Here is a 21456-nt window from a genome sequence, read left to right as displayed (position 1 = left end):
CACAGTTTAGAGTCACCAGTCTGGAGGATCTGTGGACAAAAGGAGTGACAAAAGCAAGAGGAGAGAAAGCATCTGAAAAAGGTAACAAATATATTTATAGGATTTGTTTTTTTAAACTTGCTTGTTTGGCGTGACTTGTTGGATGAGCTCAAATTAACTTATTTGCTAAACTCCCTTATTCATGGATTTGGGAATTTCTACTATTTTATATGATGTTCTTGCAGCAAAGGATACATAGTTATGATGAATTCAGCTTTCCTTTAATGTAAACAAAAGGTGATCTAACTTACAAAACAGTAGAAATCATTTCACACGTACAATTTTGAATTTATTTTGATTGCAGCGCTCATGCCTCTTTTATCGGAGTCTGTCCGTGGAGAGCGCAGCTCAGCTGTGAGTCATTCAGTAGGAAGACGAGTCTCTGCCAGACTCGCAAAGACAATGGCTCACCGAGGACTCACTCTTTAGAATAGTGAAGGAGGAAGCGAGAAAAATCCAATACCCCGGCAAAGAAAAGAAAAAAGATTGTTTACATCTTTAAACGGTTAACACGCCCAGGGAAAAGTTTGACAAGTGAGACGGGATTTTTCTCAACATCTGTGAAGCATCAGATGACTGGCAGTGTGTCGGATTTAACCAAAAGCAGTGAACATGGGGTTTATATACTGCGCTTCGGTTTCATATTATACATATTACCTTTTTATAATAAGAAAGCTGTCCTCGAGACTGATTGGAAATAGGAGAGTATAGAAAAGAGAAAACGCAATAAGAAGCATGAGGGGATATTCATCCTCATGACTTGAATAACCAAATTGTTCATATTCAATTAAGTAGCACACTTCAAAAAGTACTTATTGTTGTCATTGTTGTGTATTTCTGTTAAGTTTTATTGAGACAATTAGATTCATTTTTTCCTGCTTGGTTTCCAGGCAAGAAAACAACTCTGAGCTCAGAAAATGAAAGAATTTTAGGGTCTATTGTGAAATCCCTGCTAGAAATTTATGTCTGAAAGGATGTCCTTTATCAGAATTATTAACAGTTCCATTGGCTGTCCCTGAACACAAGCAGCAATACTGTTCTCTCTATTCTCCCAACCCAGTTATAGTCTGTATGCTGCAACAGGCTGAGAGAAAGAAAGAAAGACAAACAGCTCCCTAATGTCTTAGCATGCAGTTTGGTCAAATCCACTTTTATTTATTGCGTCCGATTTCAAAACTAAGATGATGACAGAAAAAATGTTCATCTGAAAGCTTCAAAGCAGAACTCCACAACCCATTGGGTGATGTCAAAGTAGCTACATCTGTCTTCAATTAGTCAAGACTGAAAAAAACATTGCAGTCCTGCTGCTGAAAGACAAAAGTTGCTTCATAGTTCCTTGCGTTTTCAAAAAAGGAAGCTTAAATTTATTGGCAGTAGAATAACACAGCCTTGCTGCGGTAGACAGTGACATCAGGATCCCAGCTGGTTGCTCTCTGCACACAGAGAACAGTGCACAGTGCTGTGAAAAAGTATTTGCCCCCCTGCCTGATTTCGTTTTCATTCATTTTTCTGTTTTTGCATATTTGTCACACTTTCACAACATCACATATTTTTTTTAAATATTGGACAAATATAACCCACATTAATATAAAAATGCATTGTGATCCCAAAGAATTCTGGGAAAATATTTTGTGGACTGAAAATACTTTTTTTTTTTTTTTGGAAGGTTAGAGTCCTGTTATGTGCGATGTAAAACTAACACAACTTTAAATAAAAAGAAAATCATATCAACAGACAAACATGGTGGTGGTAGCGTGATGGTTTTTGCTGCTTCGGGATCTGGAAAATTGATAGAACCATGAATTCTGCTTCCCGAACATAAAATCCTGAAGGTGAATGTCAGGCCATCAGTTCATGTCTTGAAGCCCAACCACACTTGAGTTAAACACACAAGCAAGTCCACCTCTGAAAAAAACCTAAAGGAAGGGTTTGGGGGTGGCCTAGTCGGCGCCTGGACTTAAATCAGACTAAGATGCTTTGGCATGACTTTAAAAAGACTGTTCAGGCAAACCCTCTAATGTGTCTGATTTAAAACAATTCTGCAAAGAAGAGTGGACCAAAATTCCTCCACAGTGACGTGAAAGGCTCGTTGCTAGTTCATGCTTCGCTTGCTGCCAAGGGTGTTACACCAGTTAGTAAGATTAGGAGCAATTACTTTTTCATACAGGGCCTTAGGTGTAGGTAAATTAAATCATCATTTTAAAAAAAATCTTCAAATCTATTATCTTCATATATTTTCAGTCTAAATCTCACATGAAATTAACCCATCAAAGGAACAGAAGACCCTGCCCTGTCCCTCCTCTGTTTTGAACCTCATCAGTCCTGCTGATCATTTTGACACAGTCCTCGGTGCTGAAGGTTCATCCTTTGAAAAATAAAAATACTGCCACATGTTTGACACCTTCGAAATAAAATGCATGTGCTCCTAATAAACAAACACCAAAAAGAGAACATTGTTGTTTAAGTTCACGTGTTTAAGTTCATGACACACCAGCTACAAAAGCTCGGCTCTCTGGCTATTTCGAAGGTAGTGTTCAAACACGTCACGTTACATAAGGACGGGCGGAAAGTGTTACGCAAGCACAATTATTAAGAGACACCTACTGTATTTCTTCACAAAATAACATTTCAAGATGACTAATGAATATTTTTGTCTGCTGAGACTCAAAGCTTTCCCCACTGTGGCTTCACTTCTGCAGCTCCACCCCAGTCGAGTTGGTGTCCTGTGCACCGGGCTGAAGATGGTGTGCCAGTGCTGGTTGTTGGTGGCGGTGATGGCATTTGTGTGCATCCCCGGGTTTGAGTCAGTATGCTGGGACAACTCCATCTGCAAGGACCTGAGCAACAAGGCGAGGATACTGGTAGGTCGAACAGCCCTGCCTCTTCTTTTAGATCGTCATCACTGGCCAAGAAAACTTATCGGAGCCCTATGTTGCACATTTTCATCTCATCCGTAAGTGCAATGTAAAACATATTTAATGGAATCTGGTCAAATTAAATGTAAGAAAACCTTACATTTAATCAAAATTATCGCTTCCACTAATCTTTTTTTTTTTTTGTTAGTGTCAAGGTGATGAGTACATAGAAGTACTTAGAAAATGGAAACTTAAAACTCAGAGCATATAACATTACTTCCTTTTCCCCCGGCAAAGCCAGGAGATCTGTGGTGATAGTGAACAATTTCATTCTTTGACAAATAAGTTGATGTGAAAGCTGAAAAGATGAGTCAACACAGTCCTTAAATGTAATTTCTTGTTTCTTGAGTTGTCCATGTGATAATAGCCTTAAGTGGGTGTGTTTGGATACAGAACAAGCTGCAGTTATTTTATCAATGCAACACTAAATTTAAAACCTAGAAAAGCCATCTGTAATTTTTAACACCCGTAAGCAATAAAGGGGATTTTTGTTTGTTTGTTTGTTGTTGGTTTTGGGGATTTTTTCCTATCATGCCAAGTCTTATGACTTCACCAGCAGCGGTCAGGGAACTTCAAGTCTTCCTGCTCTGTATGACATTATCTTTGCCATTTCTTCCACACAGGACTGTGTTCACCTCTGCATGTCTGTGATCCAGACTGAAATCCCAGAGCTCAGTGCATTGGCCCTGAAAGTTGACAGTGATGCTGATGCTGGTGATGGTGGTGGTGATGATTATGATGATGACCTCTTACTCAGCGTTATTCTAGCCACACTGGCTTCCCGTGACAAAATATCCGAGTCAGATCTGAAAGCCCGCAGCGACGAGCGGCGCTCCTACAGAATGGAGCACTTCCGCTGGGGCAAACCAGCAGGACTTAAGATGCGAGAGCCAAAGCTGAAGGCCCGCAGTGACGAGAGACGCTCCTATTCAATGGAGCACTTCCGCTGGGGGAAGCCCTCGGGCCGTAAACGCCGACCTGTTAAAGTCTTTGCCTCTTCTCTGGAAGGAGGAAGCTCCTCTGAGGGCCGTTTTCCCTTTCAGGCTCGCAGACAGCTGAGCAGTAGCGAAGATGAAGCGGAGGGGGACATTGATGGAGGAAGTAATGAAAATCAGGGATTGCTGAGGGCCAGGGACAGCTCCAAATCACAAAGCCCCTTGAGCTTGCAGGAGAGGAAAGATAGGACCTATAAGATGAGTCACTTCAGATGGGGCAGCCCACCTGCATCCAAACGTAACGGCGGCTTTATGAAGCCGTGGGAGGAGAAACCTCAGGGGCAGCTGGCCAAGTTCTTCAGGAACATTTTAAAGATGTGAAGAGAATAATGGGATAAATGGAAGATTCAGCAGGGGAGGCGGATAGGTCAGAGAGTCAAATAGCCATTGCATGTTAGTAACCACATGTCTTAATTTTAAATTACACAAACTCGTTGCTATCTTTTAGCATGTTATTGAATGTCTTTCACTGACGCACCCACTGACTGCCTTCAACTTCTTGGCCTCGAATCCAAAGCATTCTGAGAGCATACTCATCTTAACTTTATGAAGAATCAAGCTGAACAGTGACCTTCACAGCGAGGTCAAAGGTGACTGTAAGGAAATAAATTATTGAGACAGTTTTTAAAAAGTCATGTCTTTATGTAAATAAAAAATAATATTAAAGATCCTGTTTGTGGCAAATAATACATGGAATCTTCTGCCTAAGGTCATTTATTAAGCAAAACCTTGATGAGAGCTGACAAGTTGTGAGCTCTCATCAAGTGTGAGTTGTTATGTCTGTCAAACTGCATTATAGGGCATTTTTAATGCATTGAACTAACTGGAACCCAATTTAACAAGGAAAACATAATAAATAAATAAATAAATAAGATCTGAACGCCTGGAGAAATGTTGCTCAAGGTCACTTAAAAAGAAACAAACAAACAAATAAACTATGAAGACACGAGGGGTGACTCAATACTTTTACCCAGTACTGTGTCTTTAGACAAATCTGAGGATTTAGGGGAAGGGGAATGGACAAAATTCTGAATATTAAGACTGATAAAATACAAGAAAAAGGATTTAAACGTTTTTAACAACAAGGTGAGTTTGAGTTTCTTTTAAACTTGTGGGTATGGTGGAGTATCCTTTATTTTACTGGACAGCAGTGGAGCACCTTCTCTACCAGACTCATTCAGCTCCACTGTCACCAGTATGGATGCATGAAATCCTTCATACCATCTGCATTAAACCATTATAATAGAATGAGATAAATAATTTCTTATTTTTATAGGACTTAAAGAGTCCATGAATGATTGTGCATAAGTTTAATGAAAATGCAGCCAGACTTAGACTGCCACCCACTGGACCTGAAGTATAACCACAGAAAATCAGCACTACTCTGAGCTTCAGCTGCTTAATTAATTCTTAATTCTCAGACCGTTTAATTTCATAGCCGACTGTGACATCAGGCTCAGAATACATAATAGTGTGACGTGAATTTGAGCTTGTGAGTTCAGATCCTTGAAAATGCTACACTATAGGAAAAATGTGCTACTCATGTGCTGGGAGATGGATCACGTACTCAGATGACCTCAACAGGAGGTAATTGAATTAAACATTACTTTGAACACTGCGACTCGGTGAACAGTGGTGCCGGATTTAATGAGTCGACGTGGTTTTTACCAAACGATGATCCCCTTCTTCGTCTCAGAGAGTTTCCATTAGCAGGCAAATTAAAACGAGGACAGACTTTTCATGGTTAGAGATAAATTTATTCTACAACACGGTAACATCCACTAGCATGCAAAGTCAGGTATGACACGCATAAGGCATTTTCTCCATGTAAAAGCTGCCTTTCTCACTAGGTATTCCAGTTTTTAAAGTGCAAAGTTCACAGAACAGATTTGACCTACAGCACTAAATTGTAAAACAGAGCTATTAACCAGACATGTAATGACAAAAAGTAAGTTTGGATTACCGTCAGTTAATATTACATTACGCGATGCAATGACGACACGCGGACTGATAGATTTACAGGTCTTCACTGCCAAGTTCAAGATGCTGAAAACACAATTTTACAAGGTGTAACTGGAAGGTTTAGACAGCTGCACACGGCTCTTAAGTAGCTTTTTCTGCATTAACGTGGTGGAAAGAGTCACTGGACAGAACTGTAAACTACGTCTGGAGAGCTTGGTCTTCGGTAATGATGACACAGACACGCACACACCTGTACGAGCGTTAGCACAGACACATAAATACGCTCACTCGCGCACTGATCAAAAAGGGGTAAACGTGAACAGACGATCACATACACTGGCATGTGCTGACACGGATATACACAGGACATGACATTTAAAAACAGAAAAAACAAAAGAAGAGCCAGTGGAAATGCTCATGATAGTGATGAACTAGACACCGTCTTCTGTCCTGAACAAGATGGTTGCAAAACGGCTGGAACGGGTGTGGTTCACTCACAGAAGCAGCACAGAGGGAGAGAGAGTGAGGGGCGGTCACTTAAAAATGTCACAAAACTGAACCATCACAGCACCACAACAACAGCAGGCACAATTCAAAAACGCACAAACATGATCTGCTACCTACAGTTGGACCGTGTTAGCCAGACTCTTGACAAATTATTGCCATCATACTTGTTGTTATACCTGTGTGTGTGTGTTTGTGCACACACTGGGCTTTTAGATGTTTTTGAATCTTGCTGAGACATGCAGCTGAAAAAGCTGCGGTATAGTAAAAAAAATCATAGTGCAAACTCATTCCAGCAGGAGTGAGAATGTAAATGGTAACAATGCAGGTCAGGGTTATGGTAATGAAACCTGTTTGAGTAAAGCTGAAAATGATCTTTTTCCAGCATTGCCTCGGTAACCCTTTATTAGTCGCTGTGACATACTGGCCTTGAGATGATGCAAATTTCTCCTGTGGGCTGCTCAGATGTTAGGATTTCACGTGCTGCTGGTTACCTATTGGAGATTTTAACATTGTCTATCTGAATACTACGTAGATTTCTCTTTTATCTATGAACACAACCAGTGCAGAGGCAGTCTAAAATTAGAATATACAGTATATATACACACGCACATTAACATCCTTATGCTGTACATCAGCTTAAAGATTTATATATTCCTCTGTATGTACACATTTATATGGAAAGGGGAGAAAAATAAACGTTTTTTTAGCATTTGATCTGGTAAACATTGCTGTAAATCCTTTAGTGTGGTCATGACTGGTGCAATGTGTTTTAACTAAATAGATTAATATTTAGGTAAAAGAAACAGAAAGAGGCGAAAAAGCACTTCTGGGTAACACTAAGAAGGCAAAACCAAGCTACAATAAAGCCTAAAAGATGGATGCTCAGCAGCTAAGTGGCATGGGAGATGAGGATAATTACCTTTATGTCTATACAACAATCAGACATACACACAAATACAATCAAGTAAATTAAAATGTTTCAGTTTCCACAAACACTCTTTCTGGTCATCAAAACAATTAAAAAAAAATAAAAAATAATAATAATATTAATAAGCAGTCTAGCAATCTAATTTTGTGATCAAAGGTAGTATGGCACCCTGGAAGGGACAAACAAGTTAAAAAAAAATGCACAAGAATAATAGTGCTATCAAAAAGTTTCCAGTCGCAGGCATGCGACTACTCAACTCATTCTCAAGACAATAAATAACATCCAGTCGGTCAAGTTTTCCCCTCACAGTTCTTGACAATTTCTAATTTGAAAATCCAACCAGTGGAGTTTCTACAGACATCCCAGTCCCCAGTCACACAGGCCTAGAGACTGGTTGGAGACCACCTGGAGACCATCTTGAGACCATCTAGAGACATGAATATGCCAGCAAACTGCCAGCAAGTAGTTGGTGGCAGATGCAGGAGGTTGTCTTTAGTTTGCACAGAAGACACCAGCTTATCTGCAAACACTCGCCAACTACTTACTGAGCAGCTATGAAATTGTCTTCAAAGTAAAAGCTGCACCTTTTGAGACATGTTGGCTTCAGCAATTAGGCACAACTTTTATTAGAAGGTGAACTTTGCAACCAATTTCACCAGGCAAGTGCCATCAATTTCCAGCAACCACTCGCCAACCGATCGGGGATTGCATATCATTCCCAATAGGCCGCTGGCTGCCAGGGGTCCCTAACCAGTCTCTAGGGATGAGTAACTGATGCAGTAGAAGTGAGTGAAATACGTTTGTTTTCCTGCTCAATATAGACACTGGTGAGCTTGTTTTTGTTGCAATCAGAGGCTAAAATAAAATCTCAGACAGCTAAGAGGTGTTCTTTAGTTACAGCTGAGTTTGTCCCACGTGCACTGTGGCTGTTTGATTCCACGGTCAAGACGATTTTACAGTGAGGATCGGTTGCCCTTTCAAATCTTTTCTCTGTCCTTGAAGGCTCTACTGTACGCTTACGTTGCTGAAGACTTTGTGATTTAGTAAACACATAGGTCAGGAAACTTCATCTCGTAAATGGGTACAGATCGACTCTGGCTTTGGCCGTAACCTGATGAAATGGTTCCAGATGGGCTGGGAGGGGGTCTGAACAGAAAGAGGAAGAAAACAAAGCTGTTAGTTCCAAAACATCAAAATGCAGGTATTCTCCTGTTAGTCAGAATGACTGCCATCCATATTATTATTGACTACTCCCATCCCAAAGCTCTGTCCCTTACCTGATTGTGATCTCAAAGATTTGATTTAGTTTGCTCTGCAGTTGTGTGGCCTATAAGGGACAGAAGACATCAAAAACAATACATTTAAGACCTTCTTTAAAAAAAAAAAAAACAACCCACACACACACACAAGCAGTTTTTTTTTTTAATTTTTCAACAGGGTAGGGGTCTATACCCTGGCACCACAGTGGGCAGCTATCTCCTCAAAGGGGGCCTTCTGGAACTTCTCCACCACTTGTCTCCTCCGCTCCCTCTCCTGCTCCTCCATACCCACACTGTCCACTAGAGGGAGACAAAAAGCAATATAATGTAGCGTGTGCCTCAAAGTGAAAACATCAAGACAAAGTTCACGGACACTTTATACAAAAGTAGTTTGTATTTGTTCCCTGCTGTCATGCTTTGGTAAATTACGTCAACATTTAGAACATCAATCCATCATTGTAAACTAATAAAAAGGGCTTTGCAAATGAAGAGAGTGGATTTACCAATGGCATTTTTCAGGGTTTCAAATGTGATCTCCTCTGCTGGAGTCCTCTGCAGACCAGAACAAGAATCTATGTTAAATATCTTTGTACAGGGTACATTTGAGGGTACAGGGTACAAGGTTGTGAAGTCTTTTTTTTCACCTCTTCCTTCTCTGGGCTATTTCGGGACTCAACCTCCACCTGAAGTGAGATGGTCTCACCGATGCTCTTTCTCTTGGACAGACGGTCCTCATCTGGAAGCAGAGTGCAGAAACCTTATTGAGTTTTTTCAATAACTTTTTTCACCCCATGTTCATATGCCTCTGCGAACCGCCCGAGTCATGCTGTCCATACTCTGCACAGTGTTAATACAGCTTCAAGGTGGGTACAAAGGATTGATGGCACCAACTCAGACCATCTGACCAAATATGAAATATGGTAACAATCTCCCCTTTTCTTAAATAATAGAAGAGTATTATATTATAGTAAGGCTGACCTTTAGAATAAAAAATGTCATGACTTCATCACTTTTCCTACAAGACATCTTTGTGAATGTTTCTAATAATTGTTATATGAATTCATGAGTTATGGCTAAAAACCTCTTTTTGTGAGGTCACAGTGATCCTCAGGAACCACCAGGATGTATTGGGTCCATCTTCAACTCCAAGCGGATAACTTTGACAACCAAATTTTAAAGCAATTTTTTCAAGAATAGAAGGGATGAACAAATGGAAAGATAATTCATCATCAACCTGAAAATAAAACGCTCACAATCTCAGCTGCTGCTGGCACAGTGACATGAAAAAAAGAGGAAATATAAACAACAACAAAAAAAAAAAAAACAGAGAAATTAAGACCTTTGCATCCGAACGACTAGTTTTAGACTCCTTACCAGTATACTGAGGGACATAAGGTGTGGCGAGTCTCTCTGTATTATAACCACTTCCTCCAAGGCTCTCTGTGATCTTTGACTGGAGGAACAAAACACTTCCTTCTACTTTGTCCAGTGAAGAATGCAATCTAGGAAGAAAAATAAACTGCATTCAAAAGCAGGAATTTAAAATTATTACTGTGTATCTGAATATCAAATTAAACACTTGTGGGTTGCAGTACACTGCTGGTACATACTTTGGACTGTCAACAAAGACGGCCTCGGGCAAAAGGTAAGGACTCTCTTTCTGTCTCACCTCAATTACCTGAAAGGCAGAGAGTCAGGGGATAAACAAACAGTTAGCATTAAAACACAGACACGCAAAGAGGCTCAGACACACACCTCGTGAATGTGCTGGCAGAAGGCTGGGACGGTGGTGAGCTGGCAAATGAGGTTGAGGTAGGCGGCGACAAGGGCATGAACAGCACAGCGGTTATAAACAGGCAGAGCCTCGTCGGTGGACAGAGCCAGATCCTGGAAAGGAAACAGAGAGACACCGCATTTTGAAACACCCTACCTCAGAAGGATGGAGGGATTTGTTCTCATCTTGTAATGTTTGGTCGTTTTATTTGTTTTTGATTTTAAACCATCAGCTATGACACTGTCCCAGTGTTACAGCTGATGGTCAGTGTCATTTGTGAAATGATACGTGTGAAACTGACGCTTTTAGGGATTAGGATATTTTTCATCTTGTAATACAAATGTAGTAGATAAATGCAGCTCAGGGAATAAACAGGCTACTTAAAACTCTACATTTATACCTGCAAGGCAAGTGCGAGGCGAATCAGGTCCACCACCACCTCTTCATTGGCCAGTTCTACACTGAGAAGACCTAACAGGGCAAAGAGGGTCTCGTAGTGCTCCCGGCCACTGCTCTCCTCCTTGCAGCCCAGGTAGATGTGGCGATATAGCTGCTGGCCATGCTGTGAATGGATGAAGCGCAGGGTAAATGGAACTCGAAATGTCTAGTGCAGATACATTGGTGTAAAGATTTATTGTCAAAATTATTTTAAAATAAATATTTAATGTTTATGTGAATTTACATAATTCACAGGGATGTTGTTCAGCAAGCGGAACAGGTTGTCAACTAAATAAATTTAAAAAATTACCTTCTTCATGAATAAATTGTCCTGCCTGGAGCACTTGTCAACTTTGAGCTTCAGCACAGAGATGTCCGAGATGCTGCTACACAGAAAGAAGACCAAAGAGACACAAACTGTAACTGAAGTATGGGTTTATAAGGGAAGTATAAAAACACTTCAGCCCTTCAATCTTCCTGCAAAAACAATCACACACCTCATATTGGCAAACTTGGGCCTGTTTTCATGCCTGTCAATGAGACTGAGGAGGATTTGCAGCACCAACAGACGGACTTCTGGATCCTCGGTTAGAGAGAAGGACAGCAGGGGCTCCAAGAAAGAGCTGGGCAGCGCTGTCAGGATGTTGGTAGTCTGGAAACCTGCAGTTACCTACGAGGGGGATGATCAAATCCCACACATAGTTTACAAAACTGAACATGCACTGGAACATCAAGGTAACTGCAGTGTGGTTATAATTTCCCAAGTTAGCAATAACTTGAGAGACTCTTATGCTGTGACAGTGTCGCAAACTATCTTAGTTTAAGTGACACTTCTGAGACTTTCATTAGCAAAGATCAAGAACTTGCCCACAAAGCCTAACAAGGCCACTGATTTTACAATCATGCGGTTTGATAGGAATACGCATTTCGTGTCAGTCTTTATAAATTCATGAAGATCCACAAGTTTCTTAAAAATTAAATCATTGAGAAATGATAACTTACCTGGACCAAGGACTTGAGTAACATAACCTGAATCATCCTGGTACCCTCAGGCCTGGAATTACAAACAGCAAATAAAGACTGTGCCCTTAAGTTTACCAACATACAGGTGAATACTGTTTGAGTCAACTTACCCAGAGTCCGAGGAGGGCAAAGTAAGGTGAATTCCAGGAACAGGGATCTTTCCCATAATGAAGAGCATGACCTCTGATCTCTGGTAAGTTGGTAGAGTGTTGGCAAATGAACCTGAAAGAGACAGAACCAGACAGTTTGTACCAAATGAAATAAAATGTTCAACAAAAGAAAAAAGAAGAGAAAAAAAATCTATATTAGTAATTAGGAATCCTCCAAGGGACTCATTTACTATTTGTTTAAACAGGAGAAAAAGAACAAGACTAGTAGCCTGGATACAGGAAAACACTCAGAAGAGATCAAAGTGAGTTTAATTAAATAGGCGACATTAAACAATGCCTACACAAATATTACGTAGGTAATTTAAACACCATTTGAAACTGTTAGTCACTCCAATAATTGAGAAGCACTCTACATGTCACTGAAACGGGTAGCCAACCAGAACAATCCATGCACACAATATCAGATTATTTGAAACTCAGTGAGCATGCATCAACCAGCATGCAGCCTGTTTCAGTTGCTCCTGTTTGTTCTCTTTACTTTAATTTTTTTCTTACTTATTTCTTTGTCCTTTACTTTGTACTTAAGAGTGTTCGCCTGTTTTAATAGCTTTCTTTTCAATCATGTGGATATCTTTACATACTTTTCTTAGGGATTATTAAAGTATTTTGATTGTTGATTGATTGTTTGCTAATGTCAGCAGTGCTAGGGTCAGCTTACAGATATATTTCAGGCCCCTGAAGGTTCTTATGTATACCAGATATTTTCTACCTACCAACCAACCACCTAGCAATGGGCTAAAATGACCTGTTCTTAGCATTTATGCTCCTGTAACAACTTTTAAAAGTATTACATCATTTTTATTTTACAGCAGTAAAATGTAGTTTATATCCAGAAACTATGCGTGATATATTATGACGCTATAAGGTTGCCTGGCAACCATGCAACAACAGGCTAAAATGAGCTGTGATTTTTTTGTTTTTGTTTTACACACAACACATTATAAAAGCATCCTATCATTTAATAACAGCAAAAACAGGCCAAACCATGCTGAAGCATGGGAACATACTAGTTGAATAACAATATAACCAACTAATATTCTGTTGCCAAATAGCATCTGCAGCAATCCACACACATATAGTCACACACATACCTAGTAATAACAATTACTACTTGCACATACATCTACTAAACACTCCCTCACTAACAAATACAAAGCACTCAGACTCACCAATGGTCCTGATTACAGCCTCCTGCAGCTGCCTCTCCTCGTGAGCTTTGATGATCTTAGTGCCAATGTTGGTGCTGCCGTCATATGAGACGGTTAGCTCGTAGTCTACACTCAGGCGAAGTTGCCGCAGCAGGGTGTTGAACACCTCTAGCACTGTGGGACCTGCAAATACACAGTTTATAGTTTAAAAAAAAAAACATTCACATCTCTATGTGTTTATGACTTTACATGACCTTGGAGGATTGCAACTTACCTACAGAACCACTGGCTGCAATGGCAGCTGCTTCCAGCAAGACTTCCACTATCCCAGCTCGCACCGTGGCTGAATTCTTGCTGTTCGCGTCCAAGTGACCGAGAAGTTGCTGGATTACCAAGTGTGAGTGCTGGGACTGAAAGAAAAACAACAAAAAACCGAGGAAATTATTGACCTGTCTTGAAAAAAAGAAAAATACAGAAAAGAAAAAAGAGTGAGAGAGAAAGTGACAGAAAACTGTTGTATTGAAGTAATACGCTTAATTAAATGGCAAACTAAAAACTGGATATTGGTGATAAAGTGCATTACTCCTTTTGCATTTTTTCATTCAGGTCCAAAATGAACCACAGCTGTGAGCAAATAGGCTGAAGCCCAAATTGAAATCAGTGAGAACTTCATGAATATTGAAGCACATTTCTTCTTTGCACCACTAAAATGTGCAATAACCACTTGCAAAGATAAAAAAAAAAACATGGTGGTCAAAAATTCATACAAAATTTTTCCATATTCCATTTCAACCTAGTAATGAAGTCAGCAGAGTGTGAGACAGAGAAAAGAGGCGAGGGTAAGGCTGTGAAGGATATCATGGCAGTGTATCACTCACCTGAATGGAGTACATTATGATCTTGAAGCAACACACTGCAAAGGTCTTTCCCTCCCATAGAGAGTGGTTATCTAAGTGCCTGTGGGGTTATGAACAGAGGAAGAGAAACAGGTTGGATACACAGGATGTAATAACACAGCAGTAGGGATGATGGAGAGCAGTAAGGCATAAAGACCGCATTTAGTCCAAACAGCATACATCATGTCTGGGTTTAAGAATGAATGTAAAACTGAAAAAAGGAGTTAGTAGTGCACAGATAAATACTTACTATGACATACAAAGGTTTGCTTTACAGTAAGTAATTAAATACTTAAAAACATTCTCTCAATCTGACATTGAGAGAACGTGGAAAATGTGCAATTAAGCTGAGCACACGACTGCTGAGACTAAAATTGACAGATAACTTAAAACGGATTTTCTTAACAATATAAATGTAAAATATAAGTGTGCAAGGAAAATGTGTGTAGGACATGAATGAAGAAAAAGGCATTGAGGCACTACAAAGTACCTAAAACTGGGCATTTTTAAAACCCATAATGTAGTCAACATTTACCTCTATTTGCAAGGGCCTGAAATATTCATACTGTTATATCCAATCTATTAACTTATGTACCTGCCAACTAAAAGGTCAGCCACAACTTCCAAAACACCCCTGCACAGCCCCCGCACATGGGCAAATGTGGGGACAGGAAAAGGCTAAGACAGATAAAATACTTAATTTCAGGAGGAACAACCAAGATGGATAAATTCAAATACTAAAAAAAAAAAAATCAGAAATGTATTGGTAGAACAAAAAAGAAAAACTTAAATAAGATCACGTCTTGCAAAAATAAATGCAGTAATATAGAATTTAAATGTCCCATCTGCAAACCATGCAGTCACAATTCAAGAACAACTCCATAACCTTGCATTGACCTTGTCACAGCCCCACGTGCCCATTAGTGTAAAGATTAAGATGCGCCTGACATGCAGAGTTGTCTTCAAGTTTACTCACGATGTTTAAAAAAAACAAAAAAACAAACAAACCACACAACCGCATGCAGGAACACATCACAAACAGAGGCTATTTCTTATGAATACGACTGTTTGGTTGTCTCACATCAGCACGGGCGTGACGGCATTCTTGATGTTGCCATAGGCGGCTCGTCCAAGCAGCTCCCTGAAGCAGCGCTCCGTCAGCTCCACCGGGCTTTCCTTCTCCTTCTCTGATGCCTGCAGCGGAGAGGGAGAGCGGCTGGCAGGGAGCGATCAGGGTGAGGAAGCAGAAAAGGAGAGGAGAGGGGGGGGGGGGGGGGAAGCAGGGAGGAGACGAGCAGAGAGAGGCAGAGGAAGGCAAATTGGGAGGGTGCAGACAGAGAGAGAGAGAACAGAGAACAGGCAAGGCACTGAAATTAACTTAATATAATAACATTTCAACAAATGCTCTATTTCTTACACAAACACAGTCTGTACGGCTGAATCTCTGCAGCTGTGCTTCTGAGCTGACTTTACCCTCTGCAGTTTGTCTGCAGTTTGAACGCATTTACGTCCAAATTTGTACACGCAAACGTTTCATGTCAATCGTGTGGTCTCTCGCTCTCGTGTCCAGCCCTTTTTCATTCTCATGTATAGTTAAAAACATCCGCCATAGCTCCATCTTGGTCTTGACTAGCCTCGGGTAGTCCACCAATGATGACATTATTTATTCAAAGCCTAACTCTTTCATCTTGCCTGCTGTTTCCGTGGAGCAAATGTGAGTTCCTGCCCCATCTTTTGTATTCAAAACTAAAATACGCAAAAATTTTAAAAAATTAAATAAAGTAAAACACACTAAACTAGCAAGAGCACACAAGCTGATGTCAGTGAGGTTTTTCAGTGATATTTTCTGTCAGCTGCAGAAAAAAAAAATATCATGCTGTTTAAAGTTTCTTTATTTGTTCAGTGGTTACAAAGCATTGTGGTAGAAAAAGGTTGTTTCATCCCGCGCAATCTCTCTCAAGTAAACATCTGCTGTGAGGACAAATTTGCATCACCAGTATTTGAAAAAGCGAACTTAGCTATAGCTACCTGATCTCAGATGTGCTGTTTATGAGTCTATGTGAAAAATACCTCAGATGAACAACAAGCTTCTGTTTTTTTTAGGCAACTACATACATTAAAAACAATCCTCATGTGTTCTTGAAGTTTAAACACAAAACAAAGTCCAGAGAGCTTCTGTCATCTGCATCAATAAACTTTCCCAGTCCCAGCTGTCAGAAGGTTGACTAAAGCTGATCTTTACGTGATTTGAAAATCCACCATCTGTAAGGTAATTAGGCTCTGTACTGATTGCTGTGGGTAATGACAAGCTAGACCCAGTGTGAGAGGAAATGAGGATGCACAGCAGGGGGATAACACACAGAGCAGAGAGAAGCTGAGAATGAAATGTGACTCCCTGTTGCAATAAATCTGTCTGTCTCTGTCTTTGAATAACTCTCCCATTTCTATCACTCTAATTTCCATTATCTATCCTTCACCAGATCTCCCAATGTTCTTTTTGCTGCCCTCCCTCTTTGCTTTCCTAACTTTCAGATCTCGGCATTGACGTCAAAGTGAATTTGAGTATGTGTAATACAGCCAAGAGAGAGAAACTCCAGACTGCTGCTGGCATCCTCTACCTCTGTGTTTGTGAGCTCTAATTCTTCACCCATTGCAATATTTCTGTGCATGCTTTTTCCTCCTTTCACATTCACTCCTTTTCTCTTTGGAATCTGAACCACGTGTCTTGGTTTCCTTGTTCTTGGCTGCTCTGGGTGGGTTACCAGATGTCCAAAAGGGGAAACAGAGCTGTCGGTGATGACAGTGATGATGAATGACATGGGTGATGGCTGGCTAGACAGCCAGGACAAATATGGCCTAATGTGAGACAAACAACACCAGTTGGCTATCGTGTATCTGGATTGTGTTATCCAAGGCAGGCAGGTCAACACTAGCTGCTCTTAACTCAACAAATTTCTCTCCACACGTTAAATGGTGTGTTTAAGCTCCTTTGTGAGCAACTTAGACAGAAAAGACTTTCTCCTGGTAACCCTTGCACTGTCATAAACTTCAACATTTAAGCTTTAGGGTTTTTTTGCAGATTTTCTGAGCTTGGCTGAATAAATTGGTGGGAGGTCCACTGCTGGGACGATTGGCCACTGTCCTCAATGTTTTCCACTTGTGAATAATCTTTCTCACTGTGGAAAGATGGACTTCAAATTGATTGGATATGGCCTTATTGATGGGTGGCAGCAATTACTTACCTAAGATCACTGCTAAAAACTTCCCCTCTCGGCCAAACGCTTCAGTCCTGCAGACTGCCAAAACCACTGCCTTTATAGAGGTTCTCAAATTCACTGATGAGCAAATAATCAAATTTATTAGCAGGAGCTAGTTGCTTCTTACCCTCTTAACTGTTATGGAAGCAATAAGGGTGCTTTTCACACAATGCTTCCGCATTTTGGCTTAATTTGTGTTAAATAAACAATAGCACACTGCAATATGTCATATATTATTGTTCATCTGAGGTTGCATATACTCAATTTTCAGAAGTGGTATGGACCAGATGATTTTTATGAAACGCTTACACTGAAGTTCACATGTCCAGTTAAGCACTATGAAAAGCCTCATCTTAGTTATTATACCACAACATGTATTTTTAATTTCTCTTTGATATTTGGGCTGATTGTTTTTACATTCATCAGGACCCAAAGAATTACCAGATATTTTTTTTACCTAATTTTTGTTTCTAAGAAAAATGAGAGCCACATATTCGTTTAAAATTTTGATAGAACAATAGCAGTATAATGTCGTCGTAAGTGGACATCAGGCCCTTGTAGAGCAAAATTGAGTATTTTGGTCTAAATAACCCAAAATGTGATGTCCACATGTGTGGACACCAGGTACTAGGAGGTTAATGGTTAATGTTTAATATAATACGTTACACTGAAAAGCTAATGGAGCACATCTACTCTGCTGCATATGTAATTCACATTTGCATTTTATTGTTTGCACTCACTCACCTCTCGGTACGCTCTCCACTCTGCAGGTTGAAAAGCAGAGAGGGGACAATCTTGTCCATGTGCTGAGGGTCCCAGATATTGGCCTGCAGTTCATCATTGACTGTCTTTCTCACCACACCCTGAAGACCCTTGATACCTGCCATGCGGATCCTTACAGCAACAATCACACACGCACACAGAAACCATCTGACTGGTTACTCGGCCTATAAATAGGTAACCATATTTAGGAAATTATATTTGCACCTAGCTTTGTTATTTGAATTGCTCTGTTTTTTATTCTTTTGTTTTTTCCATGTCAAAGCTATATTTGATTTGTCAAACGATTTTACAGTCTATTTTCAGCAATAGAAAGCAATGACTTAAGATTTCTTTTATTTTTTTTAAGTGTACAAAAGAAAATGTCCAAAAAAGGAATAAAAACTAAAAATAAACACTACCCATGTAGACTCAGAATAGCACTTATTTAACAACTCCATCGCTACTGCAGTCGAGCGTCTCTGTTACGTACTTGGTGCGGATGTCTGGGTCCTCATAGCCTGAATGGCACATCTCACTGAAGCGGGACACGAAAAAGTCATAACTGCGGTGGTACGATGGCGTATCTTCTTCTATGTTGGCAAATTTTACAAACTAACGACAGAAGAAGGTAAGACAGGGGGGGAAAAAGACATCCAGTTTTAATAGCATACAGATACACTTCAGCCCAAAAGATTTACAATAATATGCCCATTCCTTAAAAAGCCCAAGCCCAATAACCTGAGATCTGAGTGGTGCATATCTGCTAAATTAAAGCCAAACTAGAGCTCTCTTAACACAGGATTAAAAGTGAAAAACACAGGGCAGAGGGAGGCTTTCCCACTGGGCAAGAAAATGTCACCAAGTAAACAGGCTGACATTTAGCTTCACACGACTCTCCAATTAATAGATTATGAAGTGAATTTCTTTAGAATCAAGCCAGATCATGATACTATGTGAATCAAGAATTACACCATAAAAAGTCAATACAGAAAATCATAATTATGCCATGCAAAGTAACACAGAAGTGTAGCGCTCACAAAGAAAATTAGCATCTAATGACGTCCTTGCTGAATCATTTCCTGTGTAGAGAATGAGTGCATGGAGTGGTTTTTGAAATTTAATGAAGTATCCTTGAAGTATCCTCGCTTCAAATTAAATGAAGCGAGCCGATAACAGTTCCTGTGAAGCCGCTCAGCTGCTGCAGCAATTTACTGCCACAGTTGATTCCTGGAAGCTGCCCAGTGTTACTGGCAGTAATGATGGGCAGCTTCCAGGTATTAATGTATCAACTATGCTGAAACTCTTCTTATTGCTTTCAGTTAGTTATAGAATTTTAGCATAGTGTCCAAAACCAGAGGCAATAGAAAACAGAGAAAACCTCCATCATCTCAATCACAGATTCCAAAGAAATAAAAGCAGGCTGACACAATCAATAGGTCTGGTGCTCAGGGCTGTGTTAGAGATTTCTCAGGAGTACAAGGTTTAGTGAAGGTTTTAGTCAGAGAAACAGAGTGCAACAATATCTGGCCAAGTTTGAGTCCTGTTGTAATAACCTCTTTAATCTTCCTTTTAATTCATTTCTCTCTGACTCTGACCTGCTTCTGATGAGCTACACTGTGCACACAAAGACAGTCAGAAGCTGTATGGCAGCTGCTCATGGTTTTGGCTGGTCTTAATATTTGTGTAATTTATGTCAATTCAATGTAGTTTACAGTTTGTACACATGGTGTCACTTCTGTGTGATTCACACAGAACTAGGGCAGGAACTTTTTATTCCCAGAGGAGTGACTGAAGCAGCTACCAATGAGTGACATATGGCCTCGTAGTAAATAAATTATAGTTACCTAGGCAACCAGAACCAGGAATGTCCACAATTGACCAGCCTTTAGTCACAAAGTCTTGTGTGATGAGTGTGCACGCAGCTTTATGGCTCTATAAGAACGGTACAATACAGCCAACTAACAACAACCTGTTTCACAAGCCTGAATTTGACACCTACTGGCAGTACTGAGCACATTTAATACAACAAAATACATCCTGATGCAATAAAACTTTAATTTTGTTTTTGCACATATGTCAGGAAGTCTTACCTAGCCTAGTTCACAGGTCTGAACACCACAGCTTGACAGGTGGAGAGGAAGTTTAATTAAAATAACAAAGAAAAGATCTTTGACTGCACAGTTTACCTGCACCATACAGTTTAGACTTCCCTTTCAAGCCTCATCACTTTGAGATTGTACTCAAAACATATCATGGAGGAGTTTCAAAGCACTTTTCAGTTCAGTGACTTTTTGAAGGTTCTGTTCTGTGTCTTCATGTCTTTGCTGGTGTGTGAATTCAAACATAAAATAACATTGCAAATTATATTATTTGGTAACAGAAATTGTCTCACGGTAAATTAATACACGGGCCTTTTTAAACTCAGTAAAGAGGTAAGCTACTCAGTCTCTGGCCTCACTTGAAACTGTCTTTAGATTCAATTTTCCATTTCATTAAGCATTCTATCATATGCAGCTTTTTAACTTGCGGGTGCAGAGGAGGTCTGTTTAGTTTGTCATGTGCACAGGGCTATGCAGGTCACAGCTACAACCTGGCAGCCAGATTAAATTTTAAGAAGGGCCTGATTTTGTCCCATAGGCATGTGCTCTACATACACACACACACACATTATATAATTTTATTTTGTGTGTATATATAAATTTCTTCTACTTGCTGAGTGTGTCAGGCTTTGTATTTGTGTTTTGGGTTTATAAATGTGTGCAAGACAGAATGACAGCGACAAGCTAGCATGTCTCATCAGCCTGCACAGATGACTGCAGAGCATCGGCCGTATAGTCTAAAGCTAATCTGATTTCCTTTACGTGTCCTCTCCTGACCCAGCAGACAGTGCTGATAGCTGCTTCCCACATCAGAAGATACTCATCACTTCTCTCTGCCTACCACTCCGTCCCTGAGCTCTGATCTTTCTCAACACAGTATTCTCTCAAGGTTAACATCTCTCGCCTTTTACCATCACGTCAGGAAAGTAAATGCACCCTGTCAACTTCAGATAATACCTCTAAATCCACTCAAATGGGCAGTATTTGCTGCAGCAGGAAAGCTTAGAAACTAAGACACATTAACAGCCAACAGCTTGGGTGTGAGAGCATTTCTGTAAATTTATATCACTAAAACAGCTGACTTGTGTCTGAAAAGATAGAACACATTATAGCTAGGCAAGTTTTCTTAATTATTAAATTGTAAATCAACTAAAGAAGTGTCTATGTTTAAAATCCAATAATATAATCTGAATGAAAGGACTAACATCCAGCAACATTGCACCCCTTGATTTGTTTTCCATACTTTTACTATTTTATACTACAGGCACTTAATTCTGTTGTAGA

General features: G+C 40.0%; 2 protein-coding genes across 7 annotated transcripts in view; one reads left to right on the top strand and one right to left on the bottom strand.

The window, feature by feature from the left end:
- On the top strand, positions 1-4597 carry LOC102294794 (pro-opiomelanocortin B-like). The gene is given in 3 exon segments (NM_001286282.1): positions 1-81; positions 2739-2900; positions 3578-4597. Coding segments are annotated over 2 exon segments (813 nt in total). The 5' UTR covers positions 1-81; positions 2739-2780; the 3' UTR covers positions 4271-4597.
- Positions 4598-5684: 1087 nt separating this feature from the next.
- Positions 5685-21456, bottom strand: part of LOC102295092 (protein EFR3 homolog B) — a 30232-nt gene continuing 14460 nt past the window's right edge. For 5 of the 6 annotated variants that reach the window (XM_014338359.2, XM_005914500.3, XM_005914498.3 and 2 more), the window contains 19 exons: positions 18564-18685; positions 18056-18205; positions 15136-15270; positions 14037-14115; positions 13433-13568; positions 13180-13341; positions 11951-12062; positions 11820-11871; positions 11315-11487; positions 11128-11203; positions 10780-10941; positions 10361-10492; positions 10216-10283; positions 9980-10107; positions 9250-9341; positions 9109-9157; positions 8799-8905; positions 8624-8673; positions 5685-8492 (listed from right to left, as the gene is read on the bottom strand). In XM_014338359.2, the coding sequence (XP_014193845.1) occupies positions 8387-8492; positions 8624-8673; positions 8799-8905; positions 9109-9157; positions 9250-9341; positions 9980-10107; positions 10216-10283; positions 10361-10492; positions 10780-10941; positions 11128-11203; positions 11315-11487; positions 11820-11871; positions 11951-12062; positions 13180-13341; positions 13433-13568; positions 14037-14115; positions 15136-15270; positions 18056-18205; positions 18564-18685 (2091 nt within the window). In that variant the 3' untranslated portion in view covers positions 5685-8386. The remainder of the gene's footprint in view (positions 8493-8623; positions 8674-8798; positions 8906-9108; positions 9158-9249; positions 9342-9979; positions 10108-10215; positions 10284-10360; positions 10493-10779; positions 10942-11127; positions 11204-11314; positions 11488-11819; positions 11872-11950; positions 12063-13179; positions 13342-13432; positions 13569-14036; positions 14116-15135; positions 15271-18055; positions 18206-18563; positions 18686-21456) is intronic. The other variant, XM_005914499.3, reaches the window with a different exon arrangement.

Source organism: Haplochromis burtoni, unplaced genomic scaffold (genome assembly GCF_018398535.1).
Source record: "Haplochromis burtoni strain Fernald_Lab_line unplaced genomic scaffold, NCSU_Asbu1 Contig_8, whole genome shotgun sequence".
Taxonomy (NCBI): Eukaryota; Metazoa; Chordata; class Actinopteri; order Cichliformes; family Cichlidae; genus Haplochromis; species Haplochromis burtoni.
Note: the sequence above shows the minus strand (reverse complement) of the source record. Positions and strands in the feature narration are given on the sequence as shown.